Genomic DNA, 23,146 nt, shown 5'->3' on the forward strand with positions numbered 1-23,146 from the left:
TCCATTCTTTTTTTTTTTTTTTTTAAGTAAAGGAACAACAACTGCAATGACGTCACCATGCAGGAGACTCAGAGCCTCAGAGATCATGAGGTATGGTCTTGATCTGTTACAGAGGGGAAGAGAAACAAGCATGTGGAATTCCAGCTCAGGGTAGCATGCATCTTAACCGGTTTGTCAAAGCTTAGCAGAAGAATCGGTAAGTTATGCTTTCGTGGTTTAGTCTTCCTGTCTCTTTTACAAACAAATTCATTAATTCATTTTTTAAAAGGCCCTTTGCCTTCATCTGGGGTGTTGCCCCATGGAAATAGGGATGGTCACGGCCTCTTATTATGAAATAAGGAGCTTTTTTTTTTTTTAATTAATGGCACAAAATGAGCAGAACCCCCTTTTACCAAATAATAGCACTTGGGAAAGGGACGGGTTGCATGCCCATGATTGATTACATGTCAGATGTGTTCTTCCTCTCTGGCTTTAGGCAGGCTGCTGTTCTTGTCCTGCCTTCGCCACAGCCCCACGTGGGACCCGTGCTGTGCCAGTGCCTGGCTCAACATGAGTTCCCTTTGCAGGAAGTCATAAGTACTGGCGGACTGGCTCGTGGTTGGTGGGGTGAGATCGCCACTGGTGTGAGTCGCAGACAGGCCGTGCACTACCTGAAGGGCTTGGAGAGACCTGGGTGTTTTTCCTGATCTGTGGTTCTCGGTGTCAGAAGATGATATGATTACTTAAGACAGGCAACTGGGATAAGTGGATGAAAGCTGAGAAAAGAGTCCAAGGAAGCGGTGGGGAAGCCATGCATGCAGTGACCTAGCAGAGAGGCTAAGAGCGATGCTTTAGAGTCAGGCCTGGTTTGGAAGCCACCAGGTGTCGTGAGGATTAAATAAAATCTGATATGAAAACTGTGTAGCCCAGCTCCCGGTATGTGGTCAGCGTGTAATATCTGGGAACTGTGAGTGGTATCGACAGGAATTAAGTGTCCACACAGTCTCTCTGCTAGAAACTGGCCACATGTCAGCTACTGTAGGGCACAGGTATTTGTTCGTACTGTTTGTTTTGTACCCGTAACTACTCTGGCTCCTCCCTAGACTCCAGGGTCCCCTAAGCGAGGCCTCCCTTGGACTCCATTCAAGGAATCTTATCACTCAGTTGCAAAAGCTCATGTGTTGTCCCCAGAGTGGTCACTACAGCACGGCCCCATCAACAGCCCCCGTGCTGGGCTCCAGGGCCACACACGCTGCAGGGGCCTGCTCTGGGGCCTCTCAGCAGGACGAGGCAGGGGGTGGGCCATACCAGCCCCAGGGCTGGTGCAGTGGAGATTGAGATCTTACCAGTAGGGCAGGAGCGCTGCAGATGTCAGGCAGGAGAGTGGTGCGAGCAGGTCTGTGGATGGAGGACTTTGCACCAGCAGAGGCACATGACTATGATCATCGTGGCGAGAGGTGAGGGCCTTTTAGAGGGCAGTGGACCAGCTTCTAGAACTAACTGGCAGGGGTTTATGATCAGCTGGCAGTAGAAAAGAGAGAGTGACTTCTAGGTGATGACATTCACTGGAAAAGGAAGGAAGGAAGGGGAGGAAGGGCAGAGGGGCAGGCTTTGAAATTATGAAAACAAGTCTGAGACATAATTGAATTTGTAGAACTTGTCAGGCGTGTGTCCAGCATGCCATCTTACCTTTGGTAAGACCTGACTCTTCTAAGCATCTTATACATGTTTTATTTATTTAATTCTCGTAAGAGCCCTATAAAATAGGTGCCTTTATTCCCATTTTACAGATGAGAAAGCAGAGGCACAGTGTAACTTGCCCGACACAGCTAGTAATAGGTAGCGCCAGAATTCAACCCCAGAGCTTCGGGGCTCAGCACCATGTTGTTTTTTCTTCTTTCTTTCTTTTTTATTGAAGTATAGTCAACACACAATGTTGCATTAGTTTCAGATGTACAACATAGTGACTGGATAACCCTGTGTTTTGCTACGCTTACCCCAAGTGTAGCTACCTGTCTGTCCCCATACAACCCTATTATGGTACCACTGAGTGTATCCCCCGTGCTCTACCTTCCATCCCTGTGACTTCCTCATTCTATAACTGGAAGCTTGGGCCTCCCACTCCCCTTCACCTACTGGCCCAACCCCCCATGCCCTCTGGCAACCATCAGTGTGTTCTCTGTTTTTATGGGTCTGTTTCTACTTTTGTCCACTTGTTTTGTTTTTTAGATTCCACATGTATGTGAAATCACATGGTATTTGTCTTTCAACATCTGACTTATTTCACTTAGCATAATATTACCTGGGACCATCTATGTTGTTGCAAATGGCAAGATCTCATTCTTTTTTTATGACTAATATTCTGCTATATATATATATATATATATATCTGCTATATATATGTATATATATACACATACATACATACATACATACACACACACACACACACACACCACGTTTTCCTTATCTATGCATCTATCAGTGGACACTTGCTTCCATACCTTGGCTATTATAATGCTGCAATAAACATAGGGGTGCATGTATCTTTTGGAACTAGTGTTTTCATTTTCTTTGGGTAAATACCCAGTAGTGGAATTACTGGATCATACGGTAGTTCTATTTTTTATTTTTTGAGAAGCCTCTGTACTGCTTTCCACAGTGGCTGTGCCAATTTACATTCCCACCAATAGTGCATGAGGGTTCCATTTTCTCCACATCTTCACAACACTTGTTGTTTCTTGTGTTTTTGGTACTAGCCATTCTGACAAATGTGAGGTGATATCTCATTATGCTTTTGATTTGTGTTTCCTGATGATTAGTGATGGTGAGTGTTTTCTCATGTGTCTGTTGGCCATTTGTATGTCTTCTTTGGAAAAATGTCTATTCAGGTCCTCCGCTTATTTATTTTTTAAAATATTTATTTATTAAAGAGCAAGCAGGGGAAGGGCAGAGGGAGAAGAGAAAATCTCAAGCAGACTCCAGGCTGAGCATGGAACCTGACACAGTGCTCTATCCCGGGACCCTGAGATCATGACCTGGGCCAAAATCAAGAGATGGACACTTAACCTACTGAACCACCCAGGCCACCCTCCTCTGCTTATTTTTTTAAGAAGATAATTTTTTTTGTGTTATGTAAGTTCTTTGTATATTTTGGATATCAATCCCTTATTGGATTTATCATTCTTTTTCTCCCATTCAATAGGTTGCTTTTCTTTTATTGATGTTTCTTTGCTGTGCAAAAATTTTATGTTTTGGTGTAGTCCCAATAGTTTATTTTTGCTTTTGTTTCCCTTGTCCAAGGAGACTTATCTATGAAAATGTTCGTGGGCTGATGTCAGAGATTACTACTGCCTGTGTTTTCTTCTAGGAGTTTTATGGTTTCAGGCTTTACACTTAGGTCTTTAGATCCATTTTGATTTTATTTTTTGTATCGTGTATAAGAAAGTGGTCCATTTTCATTCTTTTGCATGTAGCTGTCAACTTTTTCCAGCACCATTTAACCACTTATTGAAGATGCTATTTTTCCTCCATTGTACATTCTTGTGTCATAGATTAATTGATGATCTACTGATGGGTTTATTTCTGGGTTCTCTATTCTGTTCCATTGATCTGAATGTGATTTTTGTGCCAGTATGATACTCTTTTGAATTAATTATAGCTTTGTAGTATATCTTGAAATCTGGGATTGTGATACCTCCAGTTTTGTTGTTCTTTCTCAAGATTGCTTTGGCTATTTGGGATCTTTTTTAGTACTATACAAATTTTAGGATTTTTTTTCTAGTTCTGGAAAAATAGTATTGGCATTTTGATAGGGATTCCATTGAATCTATATATTGCTTTGGGTAGTATGGACATTTTAACAATATTCTTTTAATCCATGAGCATGGTATGTCTTTCCATTTATTTGTGTCACCTTTAGTTCTTTTCATCAATGTTTTATGGTTTTCAGAGTACACATCTTTCACCTCTTTGCTTAACTTTATCCCTAGGTGCTTTATTCTTTTTGGTGAAATTGTAAATGGAATTGCTTTTTATTTATTTAGAGAGAGAGCATGAGTGAGTGTGAGTGGAGGGGCAGAGGGAGAGAGAGAATCTGGAGCAGACTCTATGCTAAGCATAGATGCTGACTCTAGACTCAATCCCATGACCCTGACAGGACCTGAGTGGAAATCAAGAGTCAGACAGTTGGGATCCCTGGGTGGCGCAGCGGTTTAGCGCCTGCCTTTGGCCCAGGGCACGATCCTGGCGACCCAGGATCGAATCCCACGTTGGGCTCCTGGTGCATGGAGCCTGCTTCTCCCTCTGCCTGTGTCTCTGCCTCTCTCTCTCTCTCTGTGTGACTATCATAAATAAATAAATAAATAAAATTAAAAAAAAAGAGTCAGTTAATTGACTGAGCCCCAATGGAATTGCTTTTTAAATTTCTGCCACTTCATTATTAGTATATATAGAAAGGCAATAAATTCCTGTATATTAATTTTGTATCCTGCAATTTTACTGAATTCATTTATTATTTCTAATAGTTTTTGGTAGAGTCTTTAGGGTTTTCTGTGTATAGTATATCATCTACAAATAGTGACAGTTTTATTTTTTCCTTACTAATTTGGATATCTTTTATTTCTTGCCTGCTTGCTGTGGTTAGGACTTCTAGTACTATATTGAGTAAAAGTAGTGAGAGTGGACATCCTTTTCTCATTCCTAATCTTAGAGGAAAAGCTGTTTTTCACCATCATGTGTGATGTTAGCTGTAGGTTTGTCATACGTGGCCTTTATTGTATTGAAGTATGTTCCCTCTAAATGCACTTGTTGAGAGTTTTTATCAATTCTGTCAGATGGTTTTTCTGCATCTATTGAGATGATCATGTATTTTTTAAACTTTATTTTGGGGCAGCCCCGGTGGCCCAGCGGTTTAGTGCCGCCTTTAGCCCTGGGGTGTGATCCTGGAGACCCTGGATCGAGTCCCATGTCGGGGTCCCTGCGTGGAGCCTGCTTCTTCCTCTGCCTGTGTCTCTGCCTCTCTCTGTGTCTGTCATGAATGAATAAATAAAGTCTTTAAAAAAAAAAACCTTTATTTTGTTAAAGTGGTATATAGTGTTGTTTGACTTACAAAAATATTGAACCATGCTTGTATCCTCAGAATATATCCCACTTGATGATGGTGAATGATTTTTTTGAAGTATTGTTAAGTGGTGTGCTAATATTTTGTTTAGGATTCTTACAAATATGTTCATCAGGGAAATTGGCCTATAGTTTTGTTTTTTTTAGACAATGTCTTTGGTTTTGGTATCAGGGTGATCCTGGCCTTGTAGAATGTATTTGGAAGCTTTCCTTCCTCTTCTGTTTTTTTTTTTTTCTTCTTCGCTTTAAGTTCCATCCCCAGCATGGATCCCAGTATGGGGCTTGGACTCATGACTTGGGGATCAAGACCTGAGCAGGGATCAAGAGTTGGATGCTCCACTAAGTCACCCATGTGCCTCTCCTTCCTCTTCTGTTTTTTGGAATAGAGAATAGGTATTATTTCTTTAAATGTTCCGTAGAACATTGTGAATCCGTCTGGTCCTGGACTTTGGTTTGTTTGGAATTTTTTGATTACAGTTTAGTTTTGTTACTAGTAATTGGTCTATTAAGATTTTCTATTTCTTCCTGATTTGGTTTTGGAAGATTGTATATTTCTAGGAATTTATCCATTTCTTCTAGCTTATCCATTTTGTTGGAATATCGTTTTTTTTGTAGTAGTTATTCTTGTTTTGTATTGCTGTGGTGTTGGTTGTTTTCCTCTTTTCCTTTCTGATTTATTTGGGTCCTCTTTCTCTTTTTCTTGGTGAGTCTGGTAAAAGGTTATCAGTTTTGTTTATTTTTCCAAAGAACTAACTCTCGATCTTTACAACTTTTTTAGTCTTTATTTCATTTATTTCTGCTCTGATCTTACTTTTTTCCTTCTATTAACTTTGAGTTTTGTTTTGTTTTGTTTTTTTCTAGTTCCTTTAGGCGTAAGGTTAGATTAAGATTTTTCTTGTTTCGGGACGCCTACGTGACTCAGTGGTTGAGCATCTGCCTTTGGCTCAGGTCGTGATCCTGAAGTTCTGGGATTTAGTCCCACATAGGGGACTAATCCCTGCAGGTAGCCTGTTTCTCCCTCTGCCTGTGTCTCTGCCTGTCTCTCTGTGTCTTTCATGAATAAATAAATAAAATCTTAAAAAAAAAAGATTTTTCTTGTTTCCTGAGGTAGGCCTATATTGCTGTAAATTTCCCTCTTATGTCTGCTTTCAGTGTATCCCAAAGATTTTTGACTGTTTTTATTTGCATTTACCTACATGTATTTTATTTTCTCTTTCATTTCTTTATTGACTCATTGGTTACTTAGTAGCATGTTGTTTAGCCTTTATGTTTGTGTTTTTCCAGGTTTTTTTTTTTTATCAATTTCTAGTTTTATACTGTTGTGTTCAGAAAAGCTGCATGATATGATTTCAATCTTCTTAAATTTACTGGCGCTTATTTTATGGCCTAACATGTGATCTGTCCTGGAGAATGTTCCATATACACTTGAAAAAAATGTGTATTGTTATTTTTGAATAGAATGTTCTGTATATATTTGTTAAGTCGATCTGGTCTAATGTGTTGTTAAAAGACACTCTTCCTTATTTTCTACCTGGACGATCTATCCATTGATGTCAAAGAGGTGTTAAAGTACCCTACTATTATTGCATTACTGTCCATTTCTTCCTTTAATGTTTGTTAATATTTATTTGCTTTATGTATTTTGCTTTATGGATTTTTTTTAAGATTTCACCTATTTATTCATGAGAAACACAGAAAGGAGAGAGAGAGAGAGAGAGAGAGAGAGAGAGAGAGACAGGCAGAGGGAGAAGCAGGCTCCATGCAAGGAGCCTGACATGGGACTCGATCCCGGGTCCCCAGGATCATGCCCTGGGCTGAAGACGGCGCTAAACCGCTGAGCCACCTGGACTGCTCTACTTTATGTATTTAGGTGCTCCAGTGTTGGATGCATAGATGTTTACAATTGTTACATATCCTGTTTTTGGATTTTGGATCCTTTATTTTTTTTTAAAAGATTTTATTTATTCATGAGAGATACACAGAGAAAGAGGCAGAGACACAAAGGGAGAAGCAGGCTACATGCAGGGAGCCTGACATGGAACTCGATCCTGGGCCTCCAGGATCATGCCCTGGGCCGAAGGTGGTGCTAAACCGCTGAGCCACCAGGGCTGCCCATGATCCCTTTACTATATAATGCACTTCTTTGTCTCATTAAAGTCTTTGTTTTAAAGTCTATTTTGAAAAAAAAAATAATAAAGTCTATTTTGTCTGATACAAGTGTTGCTACCTGGCCTTTTTTTTTTTTTTCCACTTCCATTTGTGTGGGGTGTCTTTTTCCATCCCTTTGCTTTCAGTCTATGTGTGTCTTTAGATATGATATCTTTTGTAGGCAGCATATATATGGGTCTTGTTTTTTTGGGTCTTATTTTTTCATCCATTCTGTCATTCTATGTCTTGATTGGAGCATATAGATCATTTACATTTAATTATTGAGGGACACCTGATTGGCTCAGTGGTTGAGTGTCTGCCTTTGGCTCAGGTCGTGATCTTGGGGTCCTGGGATTGAGTCCTGCATCAGGCTCCCTGCTCCTCCCTCTATCTATGTCTCTGCCTCTCTCTATGTGTCTCTCATGAATAAATAGAGAAAATCTTTTAAAAAAATAATTATTGACAGGTATGTATTTGTTGCCATTTTGTTTTTGGATGTTTTTTTGTAGTTCTCTGTTGCTTTTCTTGCTCTATGATGATTACTGACTTTCTAATTGTTATGATTGGCTGTCTTTGGCTTTATTTTTTGTGTATCTATTACAGGTTTTTGGTGTGTGGTTATCATGAGGCTCATATATACTTCACATATAGTTCACATATAGTGCTACTTCATCCTAAATATATGGCAGTCTATATTAAGTTGATGACTTAAGTTTGAATACACTCTCAAAGAACTGTACTCCCTCCTCCACATTTTGTATGTATATTTTACATTTTAAAATTTTTGTGATTACCCTTAACCAATATTTTTAATTTGTTGATTTTAAGTTTTGTCTTTTAACCTTCACACTAGCTTTATAAGTGATTGCTTTACTACCTTTACTGTGTATTTGCTCATGAAATTTACTCATGAAATTTTTTCCTTTCATAATTTTCTTCTAATTATGGCCTTTTCTTTTCCACCTAAAGAGGCCCCTTTAACATTTCTCATAAGGCTGATTTAGTGATGATGAACTCCTTCAACTTTTTTCTCTTTTCTTCTTCTTCTTCTTCTTCTTCTTCTTCTTCTTCTTCTTCTTCTTCTTCTTCTTCCTTCTTCTTCCTTCTTCTTCTTTCTTCTTCTTCTTCTTCTTCTTCTTCTTCTTCTTCTTCTTCTTCTTCTTCTTCTTTCTTTTCTTCTTTCTTCTTTCTTCTTCTTCTTTTGGTCTGGAAAGCTCTCTCTCCAATTTCTCTCCAATTCTGAATGCTAATCTTGCTTGTTGAGTTTTCTTGGTTGTATGTTTTTTTTCTTTTAACAGTTTGAATATATCGTGCCACTCCTTTCTGGCCTGCAAAGTTTCTTTCTGCTGGAAAATCAGCAGATTGTCTTATAGGGTTTCCTTTGTGTGTAGCTTGTTATTTCTTTCTTGCTGCTTTTAAATTTCTCTCTTTAATCTTTGGTATTTTAATTATTATGTGTTGTGGCATGCACTTACTTGTGTTCCTCTTGTTTGGAACTCTTTGTGCTTCCAGAATCCAGAGGTTTGTTTCCTTCCCCTGTTTAGGGAAGTTTTTAGCTCTTATTCCTTCAAATACATTTTCTGCTCTCTTCTCTCCGCTCCTCCATTTGGAACCCCCATAATGCCAATGTTTGTTTGCTGAACATGTTGTTCAAGAGATCCCCTAACCTATCCTCATTTTAAAAATTTCTTTATTTTTGCTGTTCAGCTTGTGTGCTTTTTGTTACCCTACCTTCCAGATTGCTGATCTGTTCTGCATCCTCTAATCTACTACAGATTCCCTCTACTGTATTTTTCATTTCAGTTATTGTATTCTTTAACCCAGTTTTTTTCATCTTTTCTTTCTCCTTGTTTTCTTTCTCACTAAATTCATCTATTCTTCTTTCCAATCATGTGAACATTTTAATGACCATGACTTCAAACTCTTTATCAGGTAAAATGATTATCTTCATTTCCTTTTCTTTTTCTGAGGTTTGTTTTGAGCCTATTCCTCCGTATCCTCATTTTGCTTGACTTTGTTTATATGAATTAGGGGGAGCGCTACTTCTCCTAAATTTGAAGGAATGGTTTTATGTATGGTCATTCCCTACGTAGACTGTGTGTATGCCTGGTGACTGGCTGGCTAGAGCTTTGTTTGGCATGGGCTAGGGCGGGGGTGGGGTGTCTCAGGACACCCTGTGTTTAAGCTGCTCTGGTGGAATGGCCTGAGCTGAAGTGGGCATGAGCTGGGGTGTCCCATGCAGGAGGCACTCTGATGGGGGCAGCTGGAGTCAAGGTGGGCACAGACCAGGAGTTTCTGAGGTGCTCCATGTAGAGGGTGTCCCGGAGAGCAGCTAGAGCTGCAGTGGGGTATAGGCTGAAGGTTTCCAGAGTGCTTAGCATTGGGAGGGTGCCCTAGCCAAGACAGGTACAGCCCAGGGGCTTCTCAAGGGTACCATACAGGGTGTAACCTGATGGGCCAGGAGGTCCAGGGTATTCTGCTCTAGGGCTGCACCATATGTTCCTAACATCTATGCTACACTGCCACTTTGTGACATTTGGAAACCCAGGCCAGAAGCTCAGGGTAGATCTGAGCTGTAGCTATAGATAATGTTGTTCATCTGAGGCCAGGGGAGTGCTAAGGACCTATAGCCATCTAGGGAGTGGTGTCAAATTTGTCCTTTTGATTAATTATCAGGTGTAAACATATCACTGATGTGCCCCCGAAATTGAGGCATTGTAGAGGGGACACAATAGGTTGTACTTAAGCATCACTTCCCAAGGTTCTCAAGCCCCTACCCTCCCCAGGGTGCTTTGCCCAGAAAAAGGACAGCAGCTTCAGGCTGAGCCCCCCTGAAGGCACATGGCAGAGGGAGCAGGTCCCACTGCCAATGAGCCCTCCAAGAGGTCAACCTAAGGCAAGGAGGGGTAGCAGGCATGCATGTCAGACTTGCAGGTGGTCTGAAAAAGAGGAATCCACACTGTTCTTCAAGAGAGTGCCCTGGCAGGACTTATCTAAAGCTCTCTCCTAAGGGCTTAGTGTTTTAAAATTCAGGTAAGCCCAAGTCATAGAAAGCTGATGCCCTAAAGGATAGCACAGGATATCTGTGTTCTCATTGGTGAGATGAGAAAGGTGAAGCCCTGAGAAGTGACTCAGCCAAATTGCCCAGTTACGGGTTGTGACACAGCCACCACTTGTCTGTCCTGGAATGACAAAACAGATCTGATGGGTGTACTGGCCACCTCTATCTATCGGGAATGTGTAGCCTCAACCTTTGTTTACTTCAGAAAGGGCTCCCTCAAGATGGTGGTCAGTTTCCTTCCCTGTTGCAGGGCAGAGCCTGTTGGGGGTGTTACCAAAGCTTTTCTTTATAGGTCTTTCACTCCCTGGGATAACTGTAGTCCTGTTCTGCCAATTAGATGTATCAAAGTCAGAGAGCTCTGGAGGGGAGCAGAGGGCAGAATGGGGGCAAAGCTTTCAGTCTGAAACCTGAAACCCTTTCTGTAAATGCCAGCCCTCTCTGCTGCTGCCACTCCTGCTCCAGGAGCCCTGCGGCTAGTACAGGTGAGAGCTGGTGCAGTGATGCAGAAGGCTAACATCCAATGGTGGCTTTGCAGCTGTTGCTTAGCAAAGAAGTAAGTAGTGCATGTGGTCAATCCAACCTTCTGAGGCTGGACATTCCCAGGAGAGGGAAGAGCAGCTCCCTTTGTTCCACACCTTGCTACTCAGAAGCATGATTCCTGGACCAGCAACATCAGTGTGTCCTGAGAGCTAGCTAGAAATGCAGAAATCTCAGGACCACCTAGACTTACTGAGTTGGCATCTGGCAGACTGAGCATATGATATCTAGTAACCTTACCCACCTAAAATGTAGCCAGAAAGCACTGAGGTCCCTCTTGCTTCCCTCCAAAACCAAGAGACAAGTTAGACAAGAGACAAGTTAGAACCAGAAAGATAAGTGATAAAGCTCTTAGCTTTACAGGGCAAATACTCAAGACTTGTCCTGGAGACAGAGGTAAGTACTCAAAAGCAAAGTAGTTTGGGACTTTTGCTTTGGGGCAGTGACACCCCACAGGCTCCCCAAGGCATTGCTGCTATACAAAGCTGTCTGATATCACATATTACAGAGATGACTCTGAGGGATTTAACAAGTTAACTTATATTCATTATTCCTAGATTATTAAAGAACAGACAGTTGGGTGCTACATCTTAGTCCTAGAAAGCTAATTTATGTACAGCCATCCTTCCCCCCAATAATACCTGATACATGAAGTGGTTTTCCATCTCCATAACTCTGTTTGCTGATGAACAGACCTGCCTTCCTCCCAAACCCAGTCTTCAAAGTGTTTTCAGTGGTTGATAAAACACACAGGAGTCGAGGAAATTTTTTTAGACTTTTTTTTGTTTGTTTTTAAAGAAACTGCATACATCATCAGAGACAAACAATAATTTAAATACCATGCAGTTTCTGTATGTACAAAACCTAGGCCATAGAGATCCAGTTTAATTTGTATTCTATTTACATTGTCTTCCTCATACAGCCATCATCTGTTAAATTAGAACACAGGAGAGCGCTCCTATACACAGACAAACTATGTACAGACACCCGGGAAGCAACTGGAAAAAGCAACTGGTTTGGGGATTAACAGACAGATGGGAAGAAAAAGTCATCTAAGGTGACCTTCACCCACTGGCTGTGCACGGGGAGAGCCTGAAATCCCATTCACCGAAGCACACACCACGATATTCATTCGGCAAATATAAATACACGTTCATAAGCGGGAGAAAAAATAAACTCAGGTTTTTATCACATCTACCATCACATTGTTTGGTTTCTCTAATTTGACATAAAGGCTAAAGTTTTAAAAGTTTTACAGGGCTTTGAGGGCCTTTGGAGAGGAATAGATAGCAATTTTGAAAGAGCAAGTAGGCCAATGGCAGTCCTTTCTGTCACAGATGGTGGTGGGGAAGTTGGGGCAATGTCTGATTTTGGGAGGGAAACCTTTTGATTTGCGAAATTTCACATTGTTCCTCTCACGCTAATCCAAATGACAAAAGGCTCAACTGGGAATGTATACGTACAAGACCTTTGAGAACTGCAGCTTTTTCAGAAAATGGATGCATTTTAAAACCACCTAGCCCATCTCACTTTTTTTTTTATTTGTAACTTCTTCCAGTTGTCCTAACAATATGGCAATAAAGAAATGTGGATAGATTTCTCTAAAGACCTCAAGAGTTCACGGAAGGAAAGAGACAGAGGCCCCATCCTGTGGTCCACTGAGATTGCTGAGCCCCCTAAAGTGGGCTTGAAATAGCCCACTTGGATGGTAGGTGAGATTTCAGGGGTGTGGAAGGTTCACCCCTAATTCCTGCAACTGACTTTTCAAAAAGGGTGCTCTGCAGGAATGGAAGTGGAAATTGTGTTCCATATCTTCCATGCTCAAAGTGGACTGCACTTTGGGCAGGATACCTGGGCTGCTGGCTGGCTGCAGGGAAACTGAATTGGGCGTCATGTTCCCAGGGCTTCAGAGGCCCCAGAACCGAAGCCAGCAGAGAAGCCATTGGCCTTCAGAGGAGGAGTCCAGGCAATGGAATGAGTTCCCATAGGACTCGCTCCTGGGCCCAGGGAAGGCCCGACCACCGTGCCAGGGCCCTGTGAGCCACACGAAGACAGCTGGGAGTCACAGGAAGCTCCGACTCAAATCCTGGCAAGGCAGGCACCTCTGCCTGGAACACGTGCCTGCCGTAAAGAAGTCAAACGAAAGAGCCCTACATCTTTCGTCATACCATTTGCACATTCAAACGTCAGTAAGCCTTTCGGGAAGACTGTGTTTACACAGCCACACTGAAATCCCGACCACGTTTTCCCTGAACAATATACCTTCCCACGACAGTTAACTATTCAGATTCAACATTCAAAGAAAAAAAAAGGATCTAGTGATGGCGGCCCTCCTTGGGCTGGGCAGTGGCGTGCTCACTCCAGATGGGAGGAGAAAAGCGCACGACAGCTTTGCAATGGCTAGTGGGCACTGCCTAAAGAACTGCCCTGAGCTCCCCCCCAAAATATGCCCAGCTCCTGGATTAATGCTGGCCAGAGGAGCTGTTAACGCCTGCCGAAAATTAAATGGCCTCACTGATGGGTGTGCCTCCCCAGAGTAACGCTTTCCACACGTTTTGGGGTGGGAGCCACTTAACTCCTTTTTGTGACGGCCAATCTGGCATCTCTCTGACTCTTGGGCACGTGTGGAGGGGAGCGAGCCATTACCCAGAGAAGTGGTGGTAACAGTGAGACCATAACAGAAAACCAGGCAGAGCTGTGTGCCTGAGGGCCCTGTGAGGTCTGTTAGGAAGGAAAACAGAAGAAGCTGCAATGGGCCTCAAGAGAGTTGTTAGGGCTTGGGGGCTGTCCTTCCTCTCACTGCACATCCTTATCCCTGTTGTCCCTCTGTCAGAAGAGCACTGCCTTCTTGTGGTCCCAAGTGAATGGGACAGTGGGAGAGACATCTCCAATCAGTCTTACCAGCACCATGAGGGAGAGGAAGGATTCTCTCTGGATAGGAGCAGAAAGGTACAGCATGAGCAGGCGTGGCTGGTGTTTGCACGATTCTGGCATATGCCAAACCCTGAAGCTCCTCCACGGAAACTCTTCAGTGCAAAGAAAGGAGACTAGAAGGCCATCAAGTGGTTCTGGAGTACCAGTCCCTCAGTGACTGGACAGCCAGCCTTTCAGGACTGGTTTCTGGCTTGCATGCATTGGTCCTATACTCAGAGGCTGTTTTGTTAACTTCCATTCCACACAGTCACTCACCCCGGGGTGCGTGGAGAAAATGAAGAACGTCAGCCAAGCAGTTTCTTACCCCAGCCTTTCTGTCCTCAACAGGGTCCTTACACTCGGATGCACGAATACCACAGGAGTACCACAGCCGTGGCTGTGCGCGTAAGATCACCCGTGACATTTGGCTTTTTGGACACAGATGGGTCAATTAATTTGAACTGAGCAGATGACAGCTTTCCCTTCTAAACCAGAGCTCCCTGGAAGGCAGCTCAGCTCAGTCTGCGGGGACACGACAGGTAGTCATGCTGGGAGCACACGCTCTTGGGACCAAAGGTCAACCACAGATGCCCCCAGAAAAGCACCTTCCCTTTCATTCACCGTATGGATGATGGCTAGAGGGAGAGGAAGGACAGGGGCAACTGAGGACAGTGCTCCCTTTCAGCATCCTCCTCCTAAGAGGCCCCCGAGCCCAATGCCGCTCCTGGAGCCAGTGAGTCTGGCCAAGTCTAGAAGGCCTACCAGACCACTTGCTTTGCACAGTCATATCCAGGCCAAACGCACTGCTTCGGCTTTCTTTGGACCCCGGTGACACACACTTTAGGAGAAGAGCTTGGCTGGGGCCTAAATGAGCCTAAATGAGGTTGGCCTGCTGGGCCTGGCTGGAGAGGACCGGGCCCGCTCCGAGCACTGGGAAGCCTTCAGTTCGCTCTGCCGGTGCCCTCCGAATCAGCGGTGGTGCCAGCAGCTCTGATCATGGAGCGGTGACCATCGCATTTTCGCAAAGAGAATCCTGATCATGTTTCCTTTTATTTTTCTTCTTCTTCTTTTTAAAAAAGGCAGTTCAGAAGATTTACATCATAATGGGGAAGTGAATAAATACCAGCACTTATGGTTCTTATAAATTTATGTTTTGAAGACAGCATAGCACTCAAGAGGAATTGGACTGTTAAGGTCGGTGAAACCTAGAAAAACAAATAATTAAATCAAGACCAAGGGGCTGCCAAAGGTGCCAGACTCCCCCATCCAAGCTTCCCATCCTCAGATTCCCCACTGCTGACAAGTGCCAAGTTGAATCTGGTTTAACCTCCACGAAAAGGCACATCCCTACAGAACTCCTCAGGTCCTTGAGCCCCATGGGATTCACCTTTGATTTTGGGATGGTCTAATGTGGAGCTCCTGGGGGTCAAACCAGATGGCCCTGCTGGCCCTCAGCCCATGCTCTCCGCTTGGACTCAGCAGCCAGGTATAGCACCTGGCCTGTGTCTCCGAGTCCATGCACTATAGAATTGGTACGTCCTGTTTCTCTAAGTTGTTCACCAGTGAGTACAGGTCCTAAGAATTAAGTCGATGTCTCTGTTGCTAAACTAGCCATGTGACTTTATATCAGCCCCTTAAATCTCTCTATGCTTCAGTCTGGAATCATAGGAGGGAACCCCCACCTTGGAAGTCCCGTGTGGATTTGGTATTTCTGCCCAGGTTTGGCTTGGGCCGAGCTGTAAACTGTCAATGGTCTTGACTTCTCAGCTTGTCTCCATAGAAACCCACTCTGGCATCATTGGTGGCTCAGCACTTATCAGATCTTTAATCAGATCTTTAGTTTGGATAATTTAAAAACTAGGCTTCCAGAAGGTCCCATTTAGCCTGGGCTGTAATGCTCCTTCCCCGAGCTTTGGTAACCGTAGGGGAACTTCACACTGACCTCTCACCTTCTTTTGCGCCACACCTGCCACCCAACCTGTGATCCAGAAGCAAATGGGATAGTTTTGTCTGGAAGCAAATATTACAGTTTTTTTTTTTGGGGGGGTGGGGCAAGGGAAAAGAACTGCTTGGTACACTAACCTTGTTAAATGTCTACTCAATTCATGAACTTCCATTTCAGTGCTTTTAAATTCATTGAGCTCCTTTCGAATGGCAGCCTGGAATAAAGAAAATCCCGTGAACATGCAGAAGAGGCAGATGGAAAGGAGTTCACCTCTATTTTCTGTGTTCTTCGACAAAGCCGTTCGACAAAGTACGTAACATGAATTCTCTCATGGGGAGGGGAAAAAAATCACCCAGAACCTACTAAGGATCCCCCTCCCGCTAAATGTAAATTGTAAATGGTGGTACATGGCATGTTGCCCCAAGTGTTGTCTTCCTGTCTCCATGGAGCACTGCTGTCTAGGCAGCCACAGCCCACACAGATCTGCCCCACACTCCTTGGGGCTTTAAATGTCAACCTCTTATCTTCCCTGGGGAAATGATCTGAGCTCACCACGGGCAGGGTGATGCCTCACGATGGATCCTTCTAGAAGGGGTGGGTGATTGCGCCATCCTGTGATGTATAAAGCCCCCACTCGTTGACAGCTCCATTGACTCTAAGGTGGCTGAGCCATCATCAAGGCCATGGGCCATGTGTGGATGGCCGCCTCCTCCCAGCACTGTCCGCAGATGTGCAGTGGCCAAGAGGAGAGTCGGGCAATCACACCGCAAGGACTGGTGAGGATGGACGGGATAGGTTTGGCATTGGAGGAAACCTCACTTCTTCCTTGGGGGCTGAAATTCCTTAGGTAGGATCAGTGTGGCTCCCCCTCAAGAGAGGCGGCACACACGGCCTCTGTGCCTGTTTATCAGCCTGAGAACCGCTTCCTGTTCCTCTGCCACAACAGCCTGTGAGGAACTAGAGAGTTCCCTGCTGCTCACAGTTTCAGCACGTGTGTGTGGAGACATGCTGTGCTTTCTCTCCACTTTTGCTGATCCCTCATCCTTGGTAAGCCAGCACCCTGTCATCAGAACAGGAACAAAAGGCAACAAGGGCCAAGGCCCCTTCCTGCGTTCCTGTGTATGTGACACAACTGCTTGGGGACTGAGTGTGTGTATGTGTGGTGGATGGTGCTGCCGTTCCCTGGGTCAATCCCCACAGATGCCTGCACAGGGAAGAGGGGAGTGCTGTGTTTAAGAGGGGGCAGAGGTTCCCGTTCGTCAGGACCTGTGGGGTGGACTCAGCATGTGGGAAGCACCTCTGGAAAGTCTGTCTGCCTCTGGCCCCATCGTTCCTTCTTGAGTGCAACAGCTGCCCTGCGTTCACACTGCCTGCACTTGGTCAGGCCGGAGGCTGAGCTGTAGATGACCTCGCCCTGTGGTTCATATAAGAACAACACTGGCCCTGGGAATTCATGGGCAGGACTCTTTAAGAGAAGGCCCCCAGTGTACCCCAGACTCCTCCCACTGTTAACTTGCACATGGGACATAGTCATTAATTTAGACTTTTTTGTTAGTCCCTCATGGTGACCGGACTAGAGTCACAAAGGATTACAAAGCAGAGGTTCATTTTGATACATGGTCCAGTGGTCAAGTAAGAATGAGGTCTCTCTAAGTAGAGGGAGGGCTTGAACCCATGACCCCGAGATCAAGACCTGAGCTGAGATCAAGAGTCAGACACCTAACCAACTGAGGCACCCCAGTGCCCCAAGAATGATGAATCTTTTGCCTCCCTGCATTTCCTATAAAACAAACTCAACTTCAGATTATTTGTTTTCCAAATGGATGAGTGTTTAGTGTAGCGAGGCAGGTTTCGCGTCTCTGTGATCTGTGTCCCGTTTCTACCATCAGGTTATAATAATTTACAGAGTGAGTTTGTCTCTTTGTGGTTTTTTGAATCCTGCTCCGAGGACAGCGTCCTGCTCACCAAAGGTCCACAATAGGTGTGGAGCCTGGCGCCCGTGAGCAGTTGCATGCCCATACTGGGGCTATTCTGTTCCTCTGGGCACAGCCTCCACACTGCCTGTCCTCCCGCTGTCATGTAGCATATCTGTAACTGTCTCGCGCCTTCTCTGCAGCCGTGAAGAGTCAATTCAGTGACCTCCCTGCAGAGTATCTGGAGCCCAGGGGTGAGGTTTGGGGACACAGTGCCCTTGGCTCGGCAGGCAGGCCCCGCAGCCCTGCGGCACCCTCGTTACTGACACCGTGACCTCAGCTTTGCAGCTGTCCGGGACACAGGGGCCAACTGAGGCATGAGGAACCCACACCTCACCCCGGGCCCTCTGCTTACTTTGTCGGCAGCGGTGAGGCGGGTCCACGGCTTATCGGCCCTGCGGTCGTAGTCCTGAGCATCAGCCACCTCCACATAGTCGCTGAAACGGATGAGGATCTTTCTTTCTCTAAGTTCTTCCACTGTGGGTCTTTGGCTGAGCTGCAAGGGAGGAGAGAGACGGACCCCGTCAGCCGGAGGAGTTGAGGCTGCCGGGTCAGTCTGTGAATTTACGGGCGGGCGGGCGAGGTGACAGCCAACATGCGACACAAAGAGTGAGGGGGCAGGGCCCTGGGGGCGGGCGGTACCTAGGGCTTCTGACTCCTGGACCTGGGCCTTTGCCAGGACTCCGAGACAGAGCTTCATTGCCCCTGGAGCTATCTACAGGTTTCTCCGGATAGACAGCCTGCGGCTCTTCACGACACTGCAGTGTCCCCTCGCACGCAGCTCCTCCGTCTGCGTGGGTGTGGATTTTCCCACACCTGTGCTACTTCTCCCCGTGGGTGACAGGCACCTTCCATTGTGCTTCTGTCTCATTTTGGTTTTGTAAGTCCACATCCATGTGTCAAATTGAGTGTGCTCTGCAGGATGGGTGTGTAAATCATTTGAAGTGTGTGTGTGTGTGTGTGTGTGTCTTAGATGCAAAAAAGGTGTATATGCAAACAATATGCAAAGTCAGGGTATGCAGGGATGATTAGGAGGTCAGAGGAGACCCTGCCCGTCAGGGAGTTCCAAAGAAAAGCCAGTCCACAAATGTAGAGCTGGGCTTGGTTTCTGCCAGGGAAGCGGGGGGGACAGTCCTATGGGATGGGTCTGTGGGAAGGGGTGTGAGGAGGAGGAGGAGGAGAATTCACACGGACGGAGCCCCCTCCGGGTCCTAGTCACCAACACCCTGCCTTTTACTTAAATGGCACAAGAGTTATGTTTCTATTATCATTTCCTGCCACTCGGTTTTTCTCCTGGAGCAACACTGTCGCTCTTTCTTTAGGAGACCGTCTATTCATGTTATTTAAAAGCAATTTTTCCTCTAAGCCCTAGACTGTATTTACTTCTATTAATAGAAAACACAGATACAATCTTCACCGCCAAGGTGCATGAAACAAACACCCACAAGTGAATCCAAACCACCTGGCTTTTTGACCCTGTCTCCTGCAGCTGCCCTGTACCCCCGGCTGGTGCCAGAGCGCTCCAGCTTGCTGCCGACTGGCCGACGGTGGGCAAGCAGGGTTCGATGACTGCCAGGCTGGTATTGGACAGAATGGAGCTGGGCATGGTGAGGTTCCAGATAGGGCCAGAGCAGCGTGCCGCTCCCTCCTGGCCGGTGGTGGGGAGATCTGGGGACCAGAGGCCTCAGGGGCTGTGGCACCAGCCTACTTGCATGGAAAACGTGTGGCTCCCTGAGTATAAATGATTCCAGTCTGTGCTGAGACGGCCCTAGCTTTCCTAGGACAGGACCTTCTGGCAGCAGTGCTGGCCTGTCCCAGGAAACCATAGGTGTCCCAGGCTTTATGGGTCCGTCCTGAATCGAAAATGCGTTCTCTAAAATGTGAGTTCAGGGAGCTTTTGCACTATCATTAAAATACATACAGACATATGCTGTTTCCATACCCCTCCCACCCGAAATCCTTTGGTATTTCTTAGGACTAGCAAGATTTACCATGGGGTGTTGGACAAATGGTGTTAATTTCTAAATACACCATGACCAGAAAAAGGTTAAACATGGAATTTCTAGTTTTTATTTCTGGAAATCATGATCTGGATATTTTACACATAGACTTAACGGCAGAAATCTGGAGTGAACAGGAAACTAAATGTTAGATCTAAAGGTCAGTGACTATTTTTCATGCCTGAATTCCATGGAGACGTTAGGCACCATCTCTGCAAATCAACAAGGCACTGCACCCAAGTGCGCTGAGGGAGGGAGGGAGTGAAGGCACCAACTTCTTCCACTGGGAGAGTCTCGGGGTGTGTGGAGCCAACCAACCAACCAACCAACCAACCCACCCCCTCCAGACTCTTCCCTGGGAGCTTGGGCTCATGCTCCTGGCTCCTCGGGGTACATAAACCTGGGCTCCCTCCTTAGAGGGTGAAGACATAATTTTTGTGGCCAAGGTAAGGTTTCTGGGGATGGTGGGCTAGCAGCAGGGGTAGGGAGCAGGGGTCGGTAGCATTACATTTTAACCTACAGCAGAAATATCATTTGCAACCAAATACTGAAGAGTAAGGTACTTGAGACCCAATTCCCACTATCAATAAAACTTGACCCAAGTGCATGTCCCCTCCTCCCCTTCATTTCTGTCTCCCCTTCATTCTTCCCATCCATCCATTTAACTAGCTAGCATTTTTTTTTTTTTGTTTTGAAAAGGGGAGGCCAGCATTTCCTAAAAGACGGAGCATATGATTTTTAAGTTAGTCTCAGCTTGGCTGAAGAATAAGACTGGTCTGTTGCTATCTGCATCAGCTCCTGGGTTCCACTGTTCTCACTAGTACATTAAAATTAGATGGAAAACCTCTGACTGCAGGTAACTGAAATGCAGCCACAACCACTGGCATCTGGTCTTGCTGCACTCAAGGCTCCCCAGGGAAAGGACCCGCCCAGGGCCAGGAGGCCATATGAAGTCTCGACCTACTGGCAGGCTCACATGTCTGTCGGCAAAACCAGATGGAAAATCTCCTTCCAGCCTCTCCCTTTAAAGCACTTTTCCCTTCCCTTAAAGTCATTATTTTTTATCCTCCATGCCAGCCCCAGGGAGGGCAGATGCAAAAATTATCAGGCAGTTTTCTTGGGGGGAAGGAAGGAGAGCTAATGGGGAGGAAGAGGAGCCAGTCCAGGGGGATGCCACCATCATCTGGACTTTCAGGCACTTGTTTGTCCTACTCCTTATAACTGGGGCGGCACTGGGTTTGTCACCAGATGTATGGGATGTTCCAAGTGAGAGTAAGTGCCAAGAAACACAAATCATCACCCTAATAGTTTGTAGGGCATGTTTTAGGATCTCTGAATTTCTTCCTTCATATAATATTTCTAGGGAGAAAAACCCATTAATAAACCTTTAAAAATTAATTTTAATGGGTCTCTTAACTGTCTCTAAGATTTGAGTATCTTTCTCTCAAGACGGTCACTGTAGGAGGCTGATTAAAAACACAGAATGTAGTATTGTTTCTTGTGTGCTATCAATTAATTAAATGTGTCAACGCCATTCAAGAATAGTTTCAAATAAGAGTCTGTTATTAGGCCACTCATACAGAATTGGATCCATTTGGGTCTACTTTGCGTGGCCAACCCGTCTATTTTGGGGGTTAAACATACATAAAAATTCTGGCTTTATAAGATTTTATATGCTTTTCCAACACCTTCAGTAAATTGTTCAGTACTTTCGGCATTTTCCTAATTCAGTAATTCGCGCTGGACTTGGCGTAATGAAGTCAATGAGTTCTCAGTGAATAGGTAAGGAATAGTATGGGGGGCGGGGCGGGGGGCAAGGGAGATTTCCTCTCCTGGGGTCACAGCACATAAGTGCATTATATTTGCATTGCTGATTCTGAGAATGCATTTCCAGTGCTCAGTGAGGTGAACTTTTAGCGAATTTGGTGAATTTTTAAAAAACAAAATATTCACGGTTAACTGACATATGATGCGCCTGACATTAAGTTGCTTTGGGTGGGGGAGGGGGGCGTGTCACAAAAAAAAAAAAATCAAGCAGCACGATGTGACCAGCCAGTCCCAGAGGATTGAGGGGCATGAGACGGAGCTGTCCACTGTCCCCGGGAGAGGCCGTGTGGGGTCCAGAGGGCCACTCGCTCTCGGGGCCAAAGAGCAGGACGGCAGGGAGCACCCCGTCCCCTCCCGTGGGCCACGTGCTCTCCCACCCCAGCCCCAGGGCAAAGCCGCTCACCTTGCGGGTTAGCCTCCTCTTGATCTCTCTTTTCTCCTCTTGTTCTTCCTGTTCATTCCGAGCTGCAAGAAACATCGAAGAACGCCCCTGATTTTGGGAAACTGAGTCGCATGCAGGCGAATCCTGCGACCATCTGCTCGGGGCGCTCTCCCAACCGCTCCTTGTCTCGAGTGCGCTGGCCGGCGGGCCTCCTCACTCTCTTTCCTTTCCTGGGCTACGTGGAGGGGGCGGTGGAGTCTCCAGGCAGACGTGAGGGCTGAGAAGTGGGTGCGAGGCAAGGGGGGTGGGTCCCGCAAGGGCCTGCAAGGTCCTACAACTGCTGTCAGTGGGGCCGGGGCATCTGGGGAGAGAGGCGAGGCTCCCTGCTCTGGACGAGACCCGGGGGCTCGCTCCACTCTGCCGTGGGCCCCCCAGCGCCCGACGGGGGCTCGCGGGCACGTGGCCTCGGGTCTGGCACTCGCTCGGTGGGGATCGGACAGAAGGTGGTCTGCGGGGGCACCTGCCACTCGCCGCCGAAACAGGAGGCGGCTGGGCTGCCGCCAAATGCCAGCGTGTGCTGCACGAGGAACTTCAAAACGCTCACCTTTCGTAAGCCCTGATTCCATTAATTCTTTGACTCTTCCAAGAAGTCCACAGAACAGGTGGGAGGCCAGAGTGTGGGACACAATTGCCTGCATTTAGACTTTTTAGGGAGTGTCTCAGGAGAGAGGACTTCGGAGTCTAAGCGTTCCCAGCTTAATAGGTGGGCTGACTTACTCATCAGATGTTTAAAGAGCCGTAGGTTAGAGGGTCTGGGGATGGAGCAGAGATTTGGAGGGCAGGGAATGCGGCTGATTTCTCCTTGTGAGCAAAGCGGGTGATCTTCCTCCCGGGCTTGGGGGGTTGGAGGCATGGGTAGAAGCCTGGCATTGCCCATCAGACCACATCAAAGAGGGTCTCTGCTTCTCACCCACAGAATCTAGAACACCCCGGGCACTTGGCACTTGTTCTCTCTCATTTGGAAATCACTGTCGTTAAATTAGGTTTCAATAACTCGACTCCTCTTATCAGCGCACACTTGCAATTCAGTCATCTCAGGATAGAACGGGTCTCTAAAAAAGGGAAGCCGCTGTGCCCAGGAGTGGGGTCCTACCCAGCTTCTCCTTGCCGGCCCTGGCAGCAGCTACCACAACCAGAAGCAACTCACGCTGCGGTGGCCACTTCCTCAGGCCCTGAGCGACGCCCCAGGGGCACAATTTG

General features: G+C 45.9%; 1 protein-coding gene across 5 annotated transcripts in view; it reads right to left on the minus strand.

The window, feature by feature from the left end:
• Positions 1-11,632: 11,632 nt before the first annotated feature.
• Positions 11,633-23,146, minus strand: part of PHACTR1 (phosphatase and actin regulator 1) — a 549,001-nt gene continuing 537,487 nt past the window's right edge. For all 5 annotated transcript variants that reach the window (XM_055323081.1, XM_055323078.1, XM_055323082.1 and 2 more), the window contains 4 exons: positions 21,908-21,969; positions 18,033-18,173; positions 15,842-15,918; positions 11,633-14,964 (listed from right to left, as the gene is read on the minus strand). In XM_055323081.1, coding sequence (XP_055179056.1) covers positions 14,949-14,964; positions 15,842-15,918; positions 18,033-18,173; positions 21,908-21,969 — 296 coding nt within the window. In that variant the 3' untranslated portion in view covers positions 11,633-14,948. The remainder of the gene's footprint in view (positions 14,965-15,841; positions 15,919-18,032; positions 18,174-21,907; positions 21,970-23,146) is intronic.

This window comes from Nyctereutes procyonoides, unplaced genomic scaffold (assembly GCF_905146905.1).
Source record: "Nyctereutes procyonoides isolate TBG_1078 unplaced genomic scaffold, NYPRO_anot_genome, whole genome shotgun sequence".
In the NCBI taxonomy this organism is placed as follows: Eukaryota; Metazoa; Chordata; class Mammalia; order Carnivora; family Canidae; genus Nyctereutes; species Nyctereutes procyonoides.